General features: G+C 42.4%; 1 protein-coding gene across 3 annotated transcripts; it reads left to right on the forward strand.

The window, feature by feature from the left end:
• The first annotated feature begins 1,537 nt into the window (after window positions 1-1,537).
• Window positions 1,538-16,238, forward strand: sh2d3a (SH2 domain containing 3A). Of its 3 annotated transcripts, none has more exons than XM_083982254.1 (15): window positions 1,538-1,678; window positions 4,309-4,345; window positions 4,523-4,639; window positions 4,989-5,132; window positions 5,908-6,221; window positions 6,845-6,930; window positions 8,578-8,697; window positions 10,740-10,897; window positions 10,985-11,155; window positions 12,773-12,934; window positions 13,553-13,668; window positions 14,050-14,221; window positions 14,328-14,439; window positions 15,253-15,438; window positions 15,594-16,237. In XM_083982254.1, exons 3-15 carry the CDS (start codon window positions 4,544-4,546, stop codon window positions 15,785-15,787), a joined length of 2,031 nt encoding a protein of 676 aa, XP_083838380.1. In that variant the 5' UTR covers window positions 1,538-1,678; window positions 4,309-4,345; window positions 4,523-4,543; the 3' UTR covers window positions 15,788-16,237. The 3 variants fall into 3 exon arrangements, with proteins under 3 accessions (XP_083838380.1, XP_083838381.1, XP_083838382.1); XM_083982255.1 differs by having other exon boundaries at window positions 1,557-1,678; window positions 4,312-4,345; window positions 15,594-16,238; XM_083982256.1 differs by having other exon boundaries at window positions 1,659-1,682; window positions 15,594-16,238.
• The last annotated feature ends 78 nt before the right edge of the window (window positions 16,239-16,316 follow it).

A 16,316-nucleotide genomic window follows, 5' to 3' on the forward strand; every position in this document is an offset into this window, starting at 1 on the left:
TGCCCCAGAGCCAAAAACCTGGCCCACATCTAGCTTGAAGGAAGCCTAGATTTTGGCACAGTTTCATCCTACATGACAACATGATGGAGGCTTGATATTGTATTTAAATGGTGCAAACTAATAATCACTGTGGGATTAATTAAAGTACACAGAACTAGATGATCTGGAGGAAACCTGTGGACTTTTGAGAGCCCTTTATAATCCAGCTTTAAAGCAACATTGCGGAGTTTCAGCTCAGTGCTTCCACCATCTGGTTGAGAAGCGCTATCGTGTGGGGGGGAAAATGAAACTTAACAAAAACGAAACTTATCAGCGAGCGCATCCAACATTCATTCCCATTAATAAACGACAGTATTTCCCACATGTTTGCAAGGAGACTGTGTGGTGGGTGGAGGGGGGAGCGGCGGCGACGACCGGAGGGGAACCGTAAGTTTCGCTTTTACCCACCACGTCTCTCTCTCGACGCAGAGGGGAGGAGGGGAGGGGGCGGTGTTTCGTACCCGAGCAGGGAAGTTACATAGTGCAGTTTCAGCCGACGCGACCCGGCTCAGGCTGCAGCACCATTCATCCTATTAACCATTTTTCTACCATTGCAATGAGTCTGGAAACATTATTTTAAGGCCGAAAAACTCCGCAATGTTACTTTAAAGCAGAAGTAAGTGATCGGGTCGTTTTGGCTAACTTCTTGTCAGCCGATGGAGTTAGCAGTCCCCGCCCTCGTCCCTACGTCACCACATTCACGCGCATCCCTTGGCTGCACACACAGCCCTTTATGCTGTTCTCTCTCCTCATTGCATAAAGGTTGTAGGATACAAGGAAAGTTTTCTCCTCTGCTTACAGCAGAGCAGAGTGACTGACAAACCCGTGTTTCAGACCAAACACTCTATACAAGTGATTGACGTCGGAAGATATAACTATTTAAGACTTATATTAACACAAATATTCCACTTACTTCTGCTTTAAATGGTGCAAACTAATAATCACTGTGGGATTAATTAAAGTACACAGAGCTAGATGATCTGGAGGAAATCTGTGGACTTTTGAGGGCCCTTTTTTATTGTTTGTTATTGGATGTAGGCTATGTGTTTTTATTGGGTGGCAAAGCAGTTCCCCTTGGGGATCAATAAAGTTTTCTAATCTAATCTAATCATTTATAATCCAACTTTAACTGACTTCAGATCAGTTGGAAGAGACCAAAGCTGCACCACATGTTGAACCATCGCCTACCTCAGAACAGCAGCTAACTAACTAAGCTACTAACCTGACTGCAGCCAGCCAGCCAGCCAGCCAGGTGATGTGTCAGCTCAGCTCACTCTTCTTGTGTCGGTATCCGAGGAATGCCAGGCAGCAGCAGCAGCAGATAGCGGCGTTTCAGCACCGGGGCCCGGGGCGGGGAGGCGGAGGAGAAGGAGGAGGAGGAGGAGGAGGAGAGGTCGGGCGAACTTGTGGGAACTCGTCCGAAAACTGCTGCTTGTTCAGGGAAGGAGGGCAGGGGAAAGGGGAGAAGGAAGAAGTGGTGGTGGTGGTTCCGCTGCTGCTGGGGAAGGACCGGACCGGAGCGGAGGAAGAAGAAGACCGCAGGCTTGTCCCAGCTGTTTTTTTTTTTTTGTAGTTTGGTGGACCACAAACCGAAAACATGTCCGGGATGAGTTGTCTGTGAAGCGGCCGCCGCTGACAGGTAGGTAGGTAAGGTAGTAGGAGACTCCTAGGAGTGGACTAGAGTAGTAAGTTAGTAGAACCGTTGGCCGCCGGTAGAATGTTCATGTTGTCTGTCGATCAACGGCAACGGACAACCTCTCGAGAAGTCCGTTTATTTTAACGGTAGAATTTAATTTTAAACTTTAGCAGCGTGAACAACGTGACCGTTGGACGCTGCCGCCGGTAGAACGTTCATGTTGTCGGCCAACGGACAACCTCGCGAGAAGTCAGTTTATTTTCAATTTTTAACGGTTAATTTAAATTTTAGCTTTAGCTGCGTGAACGTTAATATAATTCCTGTACCTGTGGACATTGGAAATCTCTATTTTTAATCTTTTAAATCACCCCCAAAAGGCGTGAACAATGTTACTTTGGTTACCTCTTCTTCCCACGTACCTGCCTACCTGCCTAACTTACCTGTTGCATAATTTGGTCCCAGAAAACTCGGATCAAAATAAAGGCTTATTTCGCACTTAGTGACATCAACAGCTGTTTGTTGTAAAGCCTGTGTGTGTTGACTCAGTTTAGTCACAGGAAGTCCAGCAGACTGTTTGTGCCTGAATAAAATAGTTTGAAACATAGTTATAAGTGGTTTCAGGTTGCATTTCACAATAGTGGCTCTGGCAGGACATTGCACAGGTGTCTCTGGTTTTTGCTGCCTGCCTGGGCCAACGCCCCTCAAACAGGATGTTGTTCCCTCTTAACTCATAACAAGTCTTAACTCAGATTTATCTCTAACACTGTGTTTTTGTGTGTTTGTTTATTGTCAGTCATTGTCATTAGGCCTACTACTGCTGCTGTTGTTAAATTAAATGTAGACTATAATAACAGATCTCCCAAAAATGCTTTGCAAGGTTATTTTTTTTCTTTATTTATCTATGTTGGCTCCTGTTTGTGAATGTTTTCAATATTTAATCCACCTATTTATACCCAGTTTGCAGCTCTTTAGGGACACCCAGACAAAACCTATGTAGTCAAACACAACTGTCTATCATTAGGGTCATAATGTTCAGTGTTTTGGATGTTATTTGTGGCTGAAATACATTATGCAGAGATGTGTTTCTGTTTTTTAACCTATAGCCTTATTGATATAGTAGCTAAATGGAGTGGACAAAATAATAGAACCACCACAGGTAAACAATACTGCAATACAGCATACTTCAGCAAAGTGCAGATTCCTCAGTGATCATACAGATAAAATCAAAACTCTCTGAAACAGTTTCAATATAAATCATCTAACCGGATAACTTTATAAGGATTATCTGTAAGATTTTAGCATAGCAGGCTGTGACCTGTAATAGACAGTAACTTCACTCTGCTGTGAAAACAAAAATGATTGGCACGTTGGTCCATCATGAAAAAAAGTGGTAGTTGCAACCCTAGTGTAGAGTAGGATCTACGATGAGACATTAAAGGATGTTTTTTAAAGAATAGTAAGAGACAGATTCACGTTACTATTTGGTGTAAAAGCACATGAACTAGTTCCAGTTTGGTCAGTGAGTCTGGAGCTGTGGATACTGTACCGCTGAGGTCACTGAGGTCATGTTGTTGTTATTGTTTCTGGGAGTTTGGGTTTGAGGTTTTAACAAACATGGAGCACTTAACATTCCAGTTTGTTGTACACTGACTCCACTATTTTTAGACTTTGTGTGATGAAAAATTCAGCATTTCTCCACTGGAAATATATTCCTGGCAGCATGGGAACGGCTTTAAAAACAGGATTTAGGTATTTATGTTAGGAAATGAAATGGGAAGGCTTTATTTTTTATTTTTTTTTATTATTCTTCTGTGATTTTCATAATCATTTCCCAGAATGTTTTCTTGGAAGAATTACAAAATTTGGGAGTAATTACAGGGAACACAATGCAGAGACAAGGATTTTTTGTTTGAGCTTGTTTATAAGTTCATATCAATTATCTACTGGCGCAGAATAGCAATTTTTAATGCCTTTGTGTGAACTGCTCTAAATGTAACCACTAACCATAGCTATATTTGAAAATTGCAAAAAGTGTTCAAAGACACAAATGCATCACAAAATGCAGCCTCTAAAACGACGGCCTCAACCAAACCTGAACATTATATCTTTAATGAGAGGACACTATCTGGACGTGCTGTTCCACTAGACTCAATTAAACAAATTAGTTTCTATTAAAATAAGAACTTAGTGTCATTGTAAGTGCAAAATGTGTGTGTGTGTTTGTGTGTGTGTGTCTGTGTTGTTGTTGCAGTGGATGGTAATAATTGCATTCAGGGTCAAAGCAGGGTAAACAAGCAGCCCTCACACCACTGTTGGAGCACAGCGGGGGTTATCAAGTTATTGAGTTCAGCCCTGTAGTGAGCTCTCTGAGCTGCTCATCTGTTAGCCTTGTGTTTACCGAGGCAGGAAGGTGGAAGCTTTGGGAGGAAGGAAAGAGGAAAAAAAAAAAAAAAAGCAGGCTATTAAAAGTCCCTCAGTTTGTCTGGTGTTAATGACAGAGCCAGACCTTGGCAGTGGCCCTCTATCCTTGTACTGTTCATGTTCAGGGGAAAAACATGGCACCATCCTCTGCGGGTCTCCCTGGGGTTTCATTTAGCTGCTCCAAATCACCTCTTCTCTCTCTTGTTTTTCAGCAGGAGGAGCGTCAGTGCATACTTCAGCCAGTTCAAGGTAAGAGGTTAAACAAATTTACTCAGCTTTACTCCCATTGTTGCCTCGTTTATTCTGCATTCTTTCCTTTATACCCCAACTTGTACCAAATTTGAGCACAGAAAACATGCAGAGTAACTGAGTGTCTCTGCTCGGCGGCTGCTGCTGCTGCTGCTGCTGTTGTTTTGTGCCACTTAGGTTTTTGGTGGTCGGAGAGAGATGGACTCGCTGAAGAAGGAGCTGGAGGAGGAGCTGAAGCTCAGCACTGAGGACCCGAGGAGCCACGCATGGTACCATGGACCGCTGACTCGAGAGGTGCTCAGTGGGCCATACTGTACTACTCTCACTGTATTTACACTCATGCATACAAATTAGAGGAATACATTGAACGTTAGTTTGAAATTATACACTTGTTTTCACCTCAGAGTTAAGGCCAGAGGAGGTGGAGAGAAAGAGAGACTGGTGGATTTATTGCATTAGACTGCACTGCACATTTTCCACCTAATAAACTGTAAAATGTGTATATTGACTACCGTATGCAAATATGCAACATCTAAATCTAAAATTGTAAGACTTACAATGAGCCAGTTATATAGAGCATGACATCCACGCACATGAACCTCCACGTCTGACTGACCGAGTTAACCCGCCGGGTGTTTTCCAGGCAGCGGAGTCTCTGTTCGAGAGGGATGGAGACTTCCTGGTGCGAGACTCCAGCTCGGCCCCCGGCGACTACGTCCTGAGCTGCTTTTGGAAGGACGGACCCATGCACTTCAAAATCATACGAGTGGTTCTGCGTCCCAAAAAGGTTTGTCTGTGACGTGTTCGGTGTGTGTGGGTATAAATAACTGAATCAAGTTCTTTATTAAGCAACAATGCCACAGGTTCCAGCTTTGTAAACTCGAGGGTTTCCTGTTTTTCCCTTTATGCTCATTCATCACTGCTGATTAAATCTATTTGAGCTTTTGATTGCGGCTCGTGCTGATTAAGGAAGTTTAAGATGTCACTTTCGATTGTTTGATAGAGCCATTATAAACTAGAGGATGTCAAAACAAATTTATGATTATATTTATTTTGTTGTGCAGTTTCTTTTTGGACATATTTTTTTAAACTTTTGCTTCATATTTAGACGTATCTCTGACACCGTATCCACCTCATATATTTATCTATCAGAGGAATGCAGCCCAGTAAAGCGATTATAATTACCTACATCTAGATCTCTACGCTTCAGTGTCACCAAAATGATAAAAAATGTCATGAATTATGAATATAAAGTAACAAAACTTAATTGATCCACATGCCATATTAGACTATGCATTTTAGCATTTCATTTAGTGATTAACTATTGCATACTGAGGATGTCTATTAATATTAGAGACATGTATTATTCTATAAACTGGGTAAGAAATATTTGTGGTTGTTTGATTCTTTGTTTTTTCATTGTGCTGTGATTCTGGGTCACTGTTGTAACTTCTGTGACTTGTGACCTCTGCTAGTGAAATGATTGAGTTTTTTTTTGTACTACACCTTTAAAAGCTCCTTGCCTGATATATATTAGGTGTGTACCTCCGTCTGTGTGACAGGGCTACTCCCGGGAGCTGTTCCAGTTCGAGGAGGATCGCTTCGACAACGTTCCCGCTCTGATCCGGTTCTATGTGGGCGACCGCAGACCCATCTCCCAGGCGTCAGGCGCTGTCATCTTTCACCCAATCACACGGACCCTTCCTCTACGTGTCATCACCGAGCAACATGCGCAGCTAAACACCAGCAGCGGCGGCAGTAGCAGCAGCAGCAGCAGCAGAGGCGCAGGTGGAGAGAAGCACAACGATCCCGACAAAAGGCGCAGCTTCAGTTCTCCATACCCCGAAGCTCTGCAGGCCATCAATCCACTGCTGAGGTGGGAGGGAGCGCAAGTACACATGTCATGTACGGCGCTGAAACATGTCGTACACAAATTAACATGCTCATTAACTGTATGTTTAGTTTAGTTTATTTATTCATTTTGTCGATTAAAAAAAAGAAGAGACTGACAAAATGCATAGATTGGTCAGTAACACATGCAACCAAAAGGTGTAGGCTGAAGCAATAGCTTATTGTGCCTACCCTTTGTGCATTTTGTGCAAGTTTTCCATTTACATAGTGAAAATAAAGAGCATTAAAATAAAAACAAACAAACAAAAGACAAGCAAATAACTAACAACAAGACAAAGTGAAAATAAAGAGCATTAAAATAAAAACAAACAAACAAACGAAGAAAAGACAATCAAACCAACCAAAACAAATAAGGACAGAGTTTGTATTATAACTTGTATTTGCAAATCAAACGAGAAGACTAAGTCGTGTGTTTGTAAAACAAACGAGAAGACTAAGTAGGCCAGACAAGCAGGTTCTACAATACGACATGAAATTGCCCTACAGGAATCAATAATATTGGATTTATACATTTTTTTGAATTGGTAGATTGAACTACAGTATATGTTTGTGTGTGTTTGTGTGTGTTTGTGTGTGTGTTTGTGGCAGGAGTGGAAGTCAGCCTGCCAACTTGGAGAATGTGGGACGGAGGCCTTCACTTCAGTCTGCCCAGTCTGACAGCAACCTACGGGCTGGTACGTTTTCACAATCTTGATCCATGGAGCTGTGTTGTGTTTCAGGCACGACTGCATGACACAAAGCTTTAGGTCCACTGGACGTGTGAACAAGTGAAACTCACGAGTCAATGTAAAAAGTACCGTTATTCACTGATATGAATTTAATCAATCAATTAGTTTATTTATATAGCACTTAACAACCTGCAAAACAGTGACTTACATTCTTTATTCAGATATATTAAAAGTAACAGATGGAAATTAGAGTAAGATAAATAAACATACATTAAAAGACACATAAGAGTGGGTCATTGATAAAACTGTTTTTTAGAGACTTCCAAGAGAAATCAACCAGGTGGCAGCAGAGTTATGTGATGTTGATGATGGAAACTAAGATCTCAGACAAATAAATAAAGTGTTGGAGGATTGTTGACTCCAGCATGAAGAACAGTACAATAATCAAGCCTGGAGTTTAATTAAAGTGTTAATTGCCCCTTAGAGAAATAGATATTTAACATTACATTTTTATCAGTAATTGACTTTGTCTTTATGGAGATACTGTTCACCAAAACCAGGCTGTGATGCTGATAATATCAACTACAACACACGATCCAAGAAAATACGCATACAAAGTTAATAAGAGAGTCTGTGCTGTGGAAAGTTAATTAAACATATAAAATCTGTTGACTGTGAATAAGTTAGAAACCTTGTTTATGCTTGTAAAAACAACACAACCTGAGATGTGGCTGCTAAAAAGCTGAGTGCCTGGAAGACGGTGTGTGTACTGTAGCTGAGACGCTTACAGAGGATTTTTTTGAGCTGCAACTGAGATACAATAAATGGACAACTAGGGGGCGAAACTCCTCCTGAGTTGCGGGGGTCAGGCTGTAGTGTGTCTCTTAGAAATGATTTGAGGTAGGTATGAAAAGCGTCGTTATAAAAAGCGCTGTGAAGCGAATGAGAAAGCGTAGTTGCTCTCAGAGGAGGCCGGTCTTGAAGCGCTTTGAGAAGACAGAGGGATTCTGCTGACTGAGTGAGGTCATTTAATTTGATAGGTGTCTTGCTGGTGGCCTCTCTGTAGGCAGCGGAGCCAGACCAATTTATCAGCCCATGTAAGCTCTTTGCAGCTCCATCTTCATGCTGTATAGGCTGGATGACAAGTATAAAGACTTTGCGGCATAGAAGTGTGAAAAGTGGATATAGGGTTATTTAAAGACAGTGAAATCTGCAGGAACCGTTTCAAGATTGTTCATTTCCTTAAAAAAAAAACATAATAATTAGGATATTGGATATTTTGGTAACCCTTTAATATACAGGGCGTTAATTACACGATAATGCCAAGAAATAGCCAAGAAATAATGGTCAATTTCATAGTAATGTCATGTTTTTCATAAAGGCAAAAGATTACACATGCTTTTCATACTTTGAATTTTTTGGGAAAGGCCAGAATTTTTCTATTTTTACGCAATCAAACTTTACTTCTTGGCTATATTTCTTGACTTTTCTAGGCTAGACATTAGACATTAATGACATGACACAATTATTTGTTATTTCTTGGCTATTTCTTGACATTATCACGTAATTAGCTGCCTGTAAATGAAAAGGTTACCAATATTTTAAATTCCTGGCTAACAACACTTTACTGCTGCTTTTACTCTTTTCATCCAGGTGCCCCACAGACCCCCAAGTCACAGGAGAAAACGCCCGCCCCCATCTCGCCAGTGTTTCGCACAGGCAGCGAGCCCCTGCTGAGCCCACGACCGCGACACACACGGCCTGCCCATCCAGGTAACATTCACACATAAGCACAGTACACACACACACACACAAATCCTCTTTATAATCAATTTCAATTTCGGCTTAAGTTTATTTAAAGTGTGTAGAATCACCATGGTCACGAAACACTTTACAGTCAATTAAAAAAAAGACAAGCAGTACATCTTTACAATTACAAATAGTGAACTGGAGAAATCAGTAAAATAGGCACAATGATACAAACTAGCTAAATATAACAATAAGGATGGGCAACAACACTTTCAGAGTGTTACCACAAGATTCAGAGAATAAAAACGTTTTCAGTCTGGATTTAAAGATGTCGATGGAGCCGTCATCCCTGACTGACTGGGCAAGCTGGTTCCAGAGAAATGGAGCTGGGTGGGAAAAGGGTTTACAGCAGGGGCGTCAAACATGCGGCCCGTGGGCCAAAACCTGCCCACTAGAGGGTCCAATCTGGCCCGAAGGATAAATTTGCCAAGTGTAGACATTACAAAGATGACAGAAGAGGCATAATACTGTTGAAAGTGCATGTATTCTTCTCAAGAAATTCCAGGTTTTGTAAAAGAATAGTTAAACATCTTACTCTTGTACGTCTGAAATTTGGAGCTCTCGTTATTTATAGGTTATGATGCTGTTATTTTAAAGGGACAACGAGGAGTTTTGGAAAAGCGAAGCGTTTTCACACTACATTTATGAGCCTCCGCGCGCACCGTACATTTCTTTGACCGGGCGCAAGACGGACTCATGTTTTCATTCATCAAGAATTAAAGTCAGAGGTTCAAAGAGGTTCACATACCATCGTAGTTCCGACCATAAACGGCGATGCGGCTGCGTTATTCTCATGATTCGCAACGAAGGAAACGCTGGTCGGCTCGACCAGCGTTTCCGCCACCACTAATAATAACAAAATAACGATAGAGACAGAACGATATATTTATCGAAAATGGGCCCATTAACAAGTGTGGGTAGCGGAGATTCATCCACATTAACGTGAGACTTTTTTATAACCGAATAGAAACTCCTCGTTGTCCCTTTAATCATCCGGCAAACTTGAGATCGAATTGCGCCGTACAATGTGTAGCCACTGAACTAAAATGAGTTTGACACCCCTGCTCTACAGCCTGCTGATTTTTTTGTTGACTTTGGGGACAATTAGATATTTACCATCTTGTGAACAGGGGTGCATGTGGGAACATACTGTATGGGGGGATGAAGCTCAGATAAATACGAAGGTGCAAGGCCATGTAAAGATTTGTAGGTTAAGGGATAGTTCAACATCTTGGAAAATGGGCTCATTGTCATAATCCCTATAGTCTTAGGAGTAGGTTTGTTACCTTTAATTGTAGGTGCAAGCTACCTTTTGAATGGCGGAGCAGAGCCGCGAGCTGCTCAAAGCTACGCTACAAATACACAATCCAACAACTCCAATACGCTCTGGTGGACAAGTTGTGACCTGCACATTCACCACGCTATGAGATAATAACGTTACAAGAAAATAATAACGGAACCTTAGCTCACGGCTCTGCTCCGCCGTTCTAAAAATAGCTTGCACCGACAATTAAAGGTAACAAACCTACTCCTTAGACTATAGGGATTATGGCAATGGGCCAATTTGCCAAAATGTTAAACTATCCCTTTAATAGAAGCACTTTAAAGAGAAACTAGGCAAGTCCAGTCTTTTTGCTAACCCTGCTCTCGGCCATGTGCATTTGTTTACAATGAAGCCGGCGAGAATCAATAGAACGGTAGATAATGTTATATATCATATACAGTGTTACGACGTATATATATTTGTGTAGTTTAATCTGTCATAAACAAAGATTACGGGTTACGGGGTGCTTTTGTGTCGTGGTTCCGCAGAGACGAGAGCTGGGACACCGGGGCATGTATTTAGCCATCACAATCATTCCAAAGCTGTTTAATTAAGATAAAAATGTAGTCTGGTTCAGCTACAAATCCTGCATAGTTCCTCTTTAAAGTCGGATTTTATAATCTTAGATGAGCCACAACACAACAGCTCACATCTTCTCATACCTCCCCCTCTCTACCTGCAGGTGGTGGTGTGACTCTACGAGGTTCGGACGGACAGCTGCACCCCAGGGCTCCTCCTAAACCTCTCAGGGTCTCCACAGTTTTCCCCAACGCTGTACCCCCACCTCCGACCGACCCGGACGAAGACCCCTCCTCCTGCTACACTGAGCTGGTCGTCCAGGTAAAACAGTTCATAGTTTTTTCTTCTTCATCTTTCTCTCTCTTTGGGCTTTGTGTCTACGTATATTCACCTGCATGTCGCGTTCAGGTGCCACAGTCTCGGCGGAAAGGCCACGTGGACCGACTCCGCGCAGAGGAGAAGTGGCAGAGTCGCGCCCGCCTCACAGAAACCTCCTTTGGCTTCCTGGAGACTCAGAAGACGGCGGCGGCGGCGGCGGCGGAGGAGGAAGGGGACGACTGGCATTTCGAACGACCTCATGTTTGTATTCATGAAATCGTCTTCATCCTGTTTGTAGTTTTCATTTGTGCTTCTGTTCTAAGTAAGACATGGGGGTCAACCAGAGTTTGTAGTAGCTCTTTAACTTCAAACCACGTGTACTTTATGTTTCTGATCTGCAGAGCCGCATCCTGTGCAGCTTTTAGATTTTCATTTTCTTTTCCAGGCCGCCACCGGCTTCTTCTTCTGCTCATTTCCTTTTTAATATATATGAAAACCAGACTCTTAAAAACTTGTAGGAGTTGTGCAATCCATCATAGTGCTGTCAAGTCATGCAAGTCAAGTCAGCATTAAATTTGGGCAGAGCTGCATATTGTTGCATGAGACCCACAAAGTGACCACAGAGGGCTGAAATATTCTATCTACAGTGATCCTGATAAGGGATACGGTCCCAGTTTTCTGCTTCCCCTTGTTTTCTGTGCAAAACCTTTGTGATTTTGTCTGTTGATCAGACAGAAAACTGCACATTGGCCTCTATTTATAAAGCAAATGGGTAACACTTTTTAATAAGTACACACTATTAAGCATTAGTTAAGCATTAATAAATACTGAATTCTTCATTTATAACGCATGAATACTCATTAGTATGTGGTTTATAAATATAGTTAGTGCTTATCAGTGATGAGTAAAACATGTTTAGCTTTGTTTATAAACAACATACTAATGAGTATTCATGTGTTGTAAATAAAGAATTCAGTATTTAATGCTTAACTAATGCTTAATAGTGTATACTTATTATAAAGTGATACCAACAAATGTTAATTAATTAAGATATTAGGTTTAATCAAGACATAGATTCATGGACAGTTTGTGGGCAGGTGGCTCTAAATCGCCCGTAGGTGTGAATGTGAGCATGTGAGGTTATTTGCCTTTATGTGTCGGCCCTGTGATAGAGGGTGTACCCGCCCTCGCCCAATGACAGGCTCCAGTCTCGCCCCCCGCCCCCCGCCCCCTGTCCCTGCACAGATCAGCAGTATAGACAGTGGATGGATGGAAGAAAATAATTTAAAACACTAGACGAATAAAGTTTCATATCAAACAGAAAGTAAAATATATTGGTGATTTGTGGCGCATGTCCCACACACCATTCAAAGCTACTTCCTGTCAGAGATAACGTGCAGGAAGGTGTTTAATATCCTAAAATATCTCTCGGTTTTAAAGGTGGTGATTAAAATGAGGTCATTATAAGTGTAGCTTTCCATCTGAGCTGTAGAGACAGATACACACACACACACACCAAACACTGTGTTTAATGTGACTACTAAGTTTCTAATGAAGTTACTAATGGTCGACAAATAGAGGATATGCACCATTTAGCCACATCAGTAGAACCAGTCACCAGTTGTTATGGCTGATTGATGTGTACGCAGTTTGACTTTTCTCACATCTGACCCTGTGTGTGTGTGTGTGTGTTGTCTCCGACTGTCTTTTACCATCACAGTGCCAGTGAATGTGACGGGCTGTGACAGCTGTTTATTATTTAGGAAAAGCAGCAGCCTCAGTGGCCCTGAATATTTAACAGCGGTGAGATGTGAAACACCCAGAAAGAGACAGTTGTGCTCTAATGTTTCTGTACATTATGTTCGATCGCCGCCACAGATCGAGTCGGGGTCGTGTTTCCAGTTGGATCGGTTCGAGTCGCTGCTTCTACCCGAGAACAACCGACCTCTGGAGCCCAACGTCCTGCTGGCTCTCAAAGAGATCTTCAACCGCTCCGACTCCAACACCACCGCTCTGCACATGCTCAGCGTGGACTGCCAGGTACAACACAGCTGTTTCACTTTAACCGAATAAATGCACAGTTTATTTTAAGCAACCGAACCTCTTTGAGATATTTTTTAAGTTGTAAGAAATTTGTTCAACTTTTATTCTTATATATATATATGTGAGGATTTTGGTAACCCATTAATTTACAGGCCGTTAATTACATGATAATGTCAAGAAATAGCCAAGAAATAACAGTTAATTTCATAGTCATGTCATGTTTTTCATAAAATGCTTAAGATTTTTTTGAGAAAGGCCAGAATTTTTCTCCACCAGATCCTGGCTATTTCTATGCAATCAATCGCTATTTCTTGGCTATATTTCTTGATATTACTATGAAATTGGCTGTTATTTCTAGGCTATATATTATGACACAATTAATTGTCATTTCTTGGCTGTTTCTTGACATTATCACAGAATTAACGGCCTGCAAATTAAAGGGTTACCAAGATTTAAACTTTTATCTTTCTTTTAAGTTTGACATTTCAGAAGTTATATATAACTACTGGCACATGAACCAGATTCCCAGATACTGGGAGTAGTAGGTTGAATAGTCACTCAATAAACTCCATGTTAAACTTGACTACTGATTTATCATTGTGGTGAATACTGCAGGTAGCACGCATCACCGGTGTGACGGATGAGCAGAAGAGGATTATGGGAGTTGGATCGGGGCTGGAGCTTGTCACTCTGCCACATGGACACCAGCTACGACAGGATTTGTTGGAAAGGTTCTGCTTCTCTGATCTCCTGACGTCAAAGCGACAAAGCGGTGTATTATTATTTCTGGTTGCAGAAAGCTTCAGAAAATTAATTCAACAGTGGCAGCGACGACGTCTTTTTCTCTGTTACTCTGGATAATGCACTTGAAATGCTAAACAGTAGCTCTGTGGATTACAGAGAAGAATGGGATGCAATTTTATTGTCCACTAGACTCGAAAATTGTCTTTGGCTCACCAACACATAAAAGCAGCACGACAACAGATTTGGGATAAGACCCTCTGTTGTACTAGAGGGAGGTTCTCCTTCACACACACACACACACACACACACACACACACACACACACACACACACACACACAACTGATGTTTTAATTTCTCATCTTTAAGGCATCATCTAATAGCACTGGGAGTTGCAGTGGACATCCTGGGCTGCACGGGCACAGTGAGCCAGAGGGCAACGGTTTTACATAAAGTGATCTCATTGGCTCAGGCCCTGAAAGACCACGCCCACAACCTCTACTCCTTCTCCGCCGTGATGAAAGCTCTGGAGATGCCTCAGGTGCTGACGTTATGACTCAAAATGTGTTTTTCTCAATGTGAAAGCTGTTGGAAGTTGGAAGTTTTTTACTTACTCTTGTGTTTTTTTCGTGCGTGCACTTGTGCAGGTGCTGCGGCTGGAGATGACGTGGCGAGCGCTGAGGAGGAACCACACGGAGAGTGCGATTTTATTCGAGAAGAAACTGAAGCCCTTTGTGAACTCGCTGAACGACGGAGACGGTGAGTGTCGGTATCATCCCGTTCCCTCGACACAGATGTCATAACAATTTAAAAGTGCAGCCGTCCCAGAGAAACAGCTTTGAAATAAATTGAACAGAAGTTAAAGGGATAGTTCAACATTTTGCTAAATTGGCCCATTGCCATAATCCCTATAGTCTTAGCAGTAGGTTCGTTACCTTTAATTGTCGGTGCAAGCTATTTTTAGAATGGCGGAGCAGAGCCGCAAGCTGCTCAGAGCTACGCTACGGAGGCTAATGGGATTTCTTGGTTTCCCTCATCAAACTCATCAAATACACAATCCAACAACTCCAAAACGCTCTTGTGGACAAGTTGTGACCTGCACATTCACCACGCTATGAGATAATAACAGAACGTTATGAGACAGAGTTGTTTTAGAGGTAAATTCATGCAAAACAGCTGATGCGCGTTCCTGTTGGGGGCAGTTTTTCAGCAAGCAGTCTCTGCATTTACCTCTAAAACAACTCTGTCTGGTAACGTTCTGTTGTTATCTCATAGCGTGGTGAATGTGCAGGTCACAACTTGTTGGATTTTGTATTTGATGAGTTTGATGAGGGAAACCAAGAAATCCCATGAGCCTCCGTAGCGTAGCTCTGAGCAACTTGTGACTCTGCTCCGCCGTTCTAAAAATAGCTTGCACCGACAATTAAAGGTAACGAACCTACTGCTATGACTATAGGGATTATGGCAATGGGCCAATTTTCCAAAATGTTGAACTATCCCTTTAAGTGTGGTGTGGTGAGGTGTGGAGGAGCTGAAATGTAGGATGTAATGTATGAACATGTTTTCCTGTAGATTCTGTCGTCGACGGTCCGATAGCGGTGCCGCACCTCGTTCCTCTGCTGATGCTGATGGAGGGCGAGGACCCGGTGGAGAACAGCGACAGAGGCTGTCAGCTCCTCTACGACGTCCTCCAATCAGCTCGCAGCGCTGCGCTGCACGCCCAGGATTATCAGAAGCATGCACACACTCTGCTCACAGGTACACACACGCACGTACAACTATGTTCTGTTTTTTTTTTTTTTTGGTTGTTTTTTCCACAAACCCTTCAACAAACCTGTTCATACAAGTTCTTTGCAGCGAGGTCTTGTTGTTCTAAGATTAGATAAACGCTGATCAAACATCTGCTCCAACAGGAGGCTGGGAGCCCGTCCCCGAGCTGCTGGAGGCTTTCCGGACAGAGTTTGCCCTGCGGCTGTTCTGGGGTCAGTCTGGCGCAGAGGCCGACAGAGCCGAGCGCTACGAGAAGTTTGACAATATCCTCGACGTTCTGTCCAACAAACTTGAACCTGTGGAGATCACCCCGCTGCACCCGGACGCCCTCACCTGAGCCCCCGGGCCCGGCTCACCGAGTGGAAGGTGAAACCAGCACAGCTGAAAGAAAGATGTTGTGGTTGTGTCGAGGGAGGAGATCTGACCCCTGACATCACACAGACGTGGACGGAGAAGTTGTCTTTTCCTTTCACTTGCTGAAATGTGACCGTTGAAATTGTCAAGTGACGACTTAAACGAAAAAAGAAAAGAGAAAATGTATTATATGTATAATGGACAGAGGGACCTTTATCGTGAAAAGGGCTGTTTGATTCTTTTTTCCTTTTTGCAGGAAATCTGAAATTGTTTACTCAAACACTTGCATCTGTTTACTTTTATAAACGACTGGAGCCTCCAGCACGATCATTACAACCACTATTAAAACTGAGTACGTTCCCTTTGCACATGAACTGCTGCTGTAAGGGATCACACTGGAAACTGATGGGTTTTTTTTTACACTTCTGTGTTTATAATGCAATAAATGAATGTGTTTACTGTTTATTGGCTCTTTTTGCTGTAATATTTCTAGTCAAGAAACAATAAGCACA

Source organism: Trachurus trachurus (genome assembly GCF_905171665.1).
Source record: "Trachurus trachurus genome assembly, chromosome: 1".
NCBI classification, from domain to species: domain Eukaryota; kingdom Metazoa; phylum Chordata; class Actinopteri; order Carangiformes; family Carangidae; genus Trachurus; species Trachurus trachurus.

Coding starts and splice junctions, on each gene's coding strand:
- sh2d3a (XM_083982254.1), top strand. CDS start 4,544: ATGGACTCGCTGAAGAAGGAGCTGGAGGAGGAGCTGAAGCTCAGCACT. Junction 4,640..4,988: donor ATGGACCGCTGACTCGAGAG/GTGCTCAGTGGG, acceptor GGTGTTTTCCAG/GCAGCGGAGTCTCTGTTCGA. Junction 5,133..5,907: donor TGGTTCTGCGTCCCAAAAAG/GTTTGTCTGTGA, acceptor TCTGTGTGACAG/GGCTACTCCCGGGAGCTGTT.